This window comes from Pteropus alecto, unplaced genomic scaffold (assembly GCF_000325575.1).
Source record: "Pteropus alecto unplaced genomic scaffold, ASM32557v1 scaffold159, whole genome shotgun sequence".
NCBI lineage: Eukaryota > Metazoa > Chordata > Mammalia > Chiroptera > Pteropodidae > Pteropus > Pteropus alecto.
Window position 1 is genome coordinate 889,420 of NW_006443122.1, and position 4,014 is coordinate 893,433.

General features: G+C 46.2%; 1 protein-coding gene across 1 annotated transcript in view; it reads left to right on the forward strand.

Moving 5' to 3' along the window:
- The window catches only part of SMC1A (structural maintenance of chromosomes 1A), a 35,932-nt gene that overhangs the window by 3,494 nt on the left and 28,424 nt on the right, over positions 1-4,014 (forward strand). Inside the window, exons 2-7 of the mRNA XM_006922951.3 lie at positions 1,036-1,224; positions 1,337-1,449; positions 2,405-2,608; positions 2,704-2,942; positions 3,568-3,826; positions 3,920-4,009. Coding sequence (XP_006923013.1) covers positions 1,036-1,224; positions 1,337-1,449; positions 2,405-2,608; positions 2,704-2,942; positions 3,568-3,826; positions 3,920-4,009 — 1,094 coding nt within the window. The remainder of the gene's footprint in view (positions 1-1,035; positions 1,225-1,336; positions 1,450-2,404; positions 2,609-2,703; positions 2,943-3,567; positions 3,827-3,919; positions 4,010-4,014) is intronic.

Consider the following 4,014-nt stretch of genomic DNA (forward strand, 5'->3'; position numbering starts at 1 on the left):
CCCTCCCAACCTCATTTGAGAACACTGGCCTAAAGGCTAATGCTTGGGGTTCCACTCCAGTTTCTTAGGATTTTGGTGTGGTGGAAAGAGCCAGGATGTACCTCTTAGTATTAGTCCCCTCACCATGGGTAGATTTGTATACCCAGCTGTTTCGAAAAGGCCTTTGGTCTGTCTGACTGCCTCTCTTTCCCCCATTCTTCAATGTCCACCTCCACAAGGCATTCCTTGATTCCCCTTAGTGAATTGTATAGAGTAGACACTTGATATATGTTAACATTTATTTTCTTTTGTCTTGTATCTTCATCACTGGTCTGAGTGCCTCAAAGAAGACATTCATTAAAACATTTTATTTCCTGTCAACTTGAAGGGAGGTCTAAAGGCTTGTTTTAATTTAAATTCAGGTTAAATATTTTTGGCAAGATCATAGATGATGCTGTGTCCTTCATATTGTAACACAATAGGGCTATATCTTTTTAAAAATTGTGGTAAAATACACATAACATAAAATTTATCATCTTCACCACTTTTAAGTGTCCAGTTCAGCAGTGTTAAGTATATTCACATTGCTGTGCAACCGATCTCCTGAACTTTTTCATCTTGCAAAACTGAAACTCTATACCCATTAAACAACAACTCCCTATTTCCTCCCTTCCTCCAGCCCCGTTGTTTATTTTAAACTTGGTTGAGATCAAAGTATGTTAGATTTTGTATCTTGCTTGTTTATCCTATTGTGGGTTTTTTCCTCATGTCATTAAAGGTTGTAGAACAATCTATTCTTTGAACATACCATTACCTTAGATGGAGTTCTGGTTTTTGACTGCTATAAGTAATAACTGCAAAAGGACTGTTTTTCTAAGCCTTTGATTCTGGGCTTTGTTTGGGCCCAGGCTTTATGGAGGTAGAGCAATATTTTCACCTCCTATGAGTCTGAGCACTGAGTGGTTAGGGAACATTTCTGTTCCTCTCAATGTCTCTTTTATTCCTTTTCTTCTCCCCTTCTTGAATTCTCCTCTACTTTTTCCCTTCCTCCCTTAGGTAAGTCAAATCTCATGGACGCCATCAGCTTTGTGTTGGGTGAAAAAACCAGCAACCTGCGGGTAAAGACCCTGAGGGACCTGATCCACGGAGCTCCTGTGGGCAAGCCAGCTGCCAACCGGGCCTTCGTCAGCATGGTCTACTCCGAGGAGGGTGCTGAGGACCGCACCTTTGCCCGTGTCATTGTTGGTGGGTGAGGCTGGCCAGAAGGCTCTCCTTGGTTCCTGAGAGGTGGGCTAGACTAGCTGGCTGGGGTGGGAGGGAGACCTGACCCTTGGCTGACTCATGTATTATCTTGTAGGGGGTTCCTCTGAGTACAAGATCAACAACAAAGTGGTCCAGCTACATGAGTACAGTGAGGAATTAGAGAAGTTGGGCATTCTCATCAAAGCTCGTAACTTCCTTGTCTTTCAGGTGGGCATTTTTAACAATTATTGGCTCTCTGCATTTTGCCAACCCTTGGGCCTACTCTATCTCCAGCTCCATCTCCTCTGAACTAATGTAGCAGCTTCCTCACTGGGCTTCCTGACTCCAGTCTGGCCTCTTCCAGTTCGTCCCCTAGGCCAGGTTCATCTTATGAGGGCAGAAATCTTTTTCTTTCTCTTCTCTCCTTAAAATATTTCAGCGATTTCTCATTGCCTAACGATGGTGGTTTTTAAATTATAGTCTCCAGATCAGCATCAACTGGGGACATGTTAGAAATGCACATTCTCGGGCCCCCATCCCAGACCTACAGACTTAGAGACTGTGGGGTGGAGCCCAACAATTTGTGTTAGACCAAGCTCTCCAGGTAATGATGATGTATGCTAAAGTTTGAGAACCGTTGCCTTTGCATGAAATCCAAACTACTGTCATCTAGGAACCATTGCCTTTGCATGAAATCCAAACTACTGTCATCACCGTCCTTTGGTTCTTGCCCACCTCATTAGCCTCATCTGTCAATACTCTCCCCCTCTAGTCCTATGCTCCAGCCTAATTAAACCATTTACAGTTCCCCAAATTGACCTGCTTTCTTTGGCTTCGTCTCTCTTTATTGGTTCTTCCCTATCTTCCAAACTCAGTTTAGATGTCAACTTTGGTAATCTTTTCCATATAGACACCCCTACCAGTCTCCTGCTCCCAAGCTTCATTTAGTCCTTTTTTCTGCTACTTCTGTCATTGCACATAACACACAGTGTTGGCTTTGCTTCTGTGTCCTGCTCCGCATGCACTTCAAAAGGCCAGGAATGTGTCCTCAAAGCACAGTGTGAAATGTGGCACCCAGTGTGAGAGGGTGTCAGTGAGCTTTTTCTGAATGACTGAGTGAGAGTAGGTAGGAGAACTGGGCTGGTTAGGGTCTAAGTGGGGAGAGTGTTTTGACCTTTACTAGGGTGCTGTGGAATCTATTGCCATGAAGAACCCCAAAGAGAGGACAGCTCTATTTGAAGAAATCAGTCGCTCTGGGGAGCTAGCCCAGGAGTATGACAAGCGAAAGAAGGAAATGGTGAAAGCTGAAGAGGACACACAATTTAATTACCATCGTAAGAAAAACATCGCGGCTGAACGCAAGGAAGCCAAACAGGAGAAAGAAGAGGTAGGTGGCCAGGCTACCTCTGGGCCCTGAGGGGCCAGCATGGGGAGCCAGTGCCTTACTGATGCACCCCTGCCTCCATGCCCGTATTTGCACAGGCTGACCGCTACCAGCGCCTGAAGGATGAGGTGGTGCGAGCTCAGGTACAGCTTCAGCTCTTTAAGCTTTATCATAATGAAGTAGAAATCGAGAAGCTCAATAAGGAACTGGCTTCTAAGAACAAGGAAATTGAAAAGGACAAGAAGCGTATGGACAAGGTAGAGGATGAACTAAAGGAGAAGAAGAAGGAGCTGGGCAAAATGATGCGGGAACAGCAGCAGATTGAAAAGGAGATCAAGTAAGAGGCAGGCCTTGGCCTGCAACTTGTGGGAAACCAAGAGACTATCCTCTAGGGCTTCCCTAAACCTAGAGTCCAGTGCTCACACTGCTTTCTCTGTTTTCCCCTTGACTTACTTTGGCCAGAACCAGGCACGTTTCTTGACTTTCATTTTAGACAAATAGAGTCTAGTTACTCAGGCTCTGGGTAGATAGGCACTCAGAAGAGGGAGAACTTGAAAGGGGTGGTGGCCTTCCCAAGCGAGAGGAAGCGATGAGAGGCTCAGGTATTAGAGTGGCTGGGAATGCCTTCCTAGAAGAGGAAAACTGGAGCTAGAAGTTTAAAGGACAGGACTTTGGAAAGGTTAGATCAGATAGGGGACAGCTAAGCGAAGATAGGGTGTTCTTGGGAGTTGTTACTGAGGGGTCTGGCCTGGCTGGTTGAGGCTGAGATGGTAGCTTTATCTTATGGAGTGGCTGGAATGCCAGGCCGAAGGTTCCAGGGAGTAGTCAGACTTCCCCTTTTTTGAGGATCTGTGGGGCCTCTGGCTGTTGTTCTTTTAGGCAATTCCTTGAGGCTGGCTGGTGTGGGAACTCTCCCTTCTCCAACAGTATTAACTGGTTTTCCCCCTCCCCTCTGGCAAAAGGGAAAAGGATTCAGAACTGAACCAGAAGCGGCCTCAGTACATCAAAGCCAAGGAGAATACCTCCCACAAAATCAAGAAGTTAGAAGCAGCCAAGAAGTCCCTACAGAATGCTCAGAAGCATTACAAGAAGCGTAAAGGCGACATGGATGAGCTGGAAAAGGAGATGCTGTCAGTGGAAAAAGCCCGGCAGGAATTTGAGGAACGGATGGAAGAGGAGAGTCAGAGTCAGGGCAGAGACTTGACTCTGGAGGAGAATCAGGTAAGCTCTAGGAGGGTTGGGGGGATAGGGAGATCACTGGGCTGACATGGACTGACTGGTCATCCGTGTCCTCCTTCCCTGTTTCTAACACAGGTGAAGAAATACCACCGGTTGAAAGAAGAAGCCAGCAAGAGAGCAGCTACCCTGGCTCAGGAGCTGGAGAAGTTCAATCGAGACCAGAAAGCCGA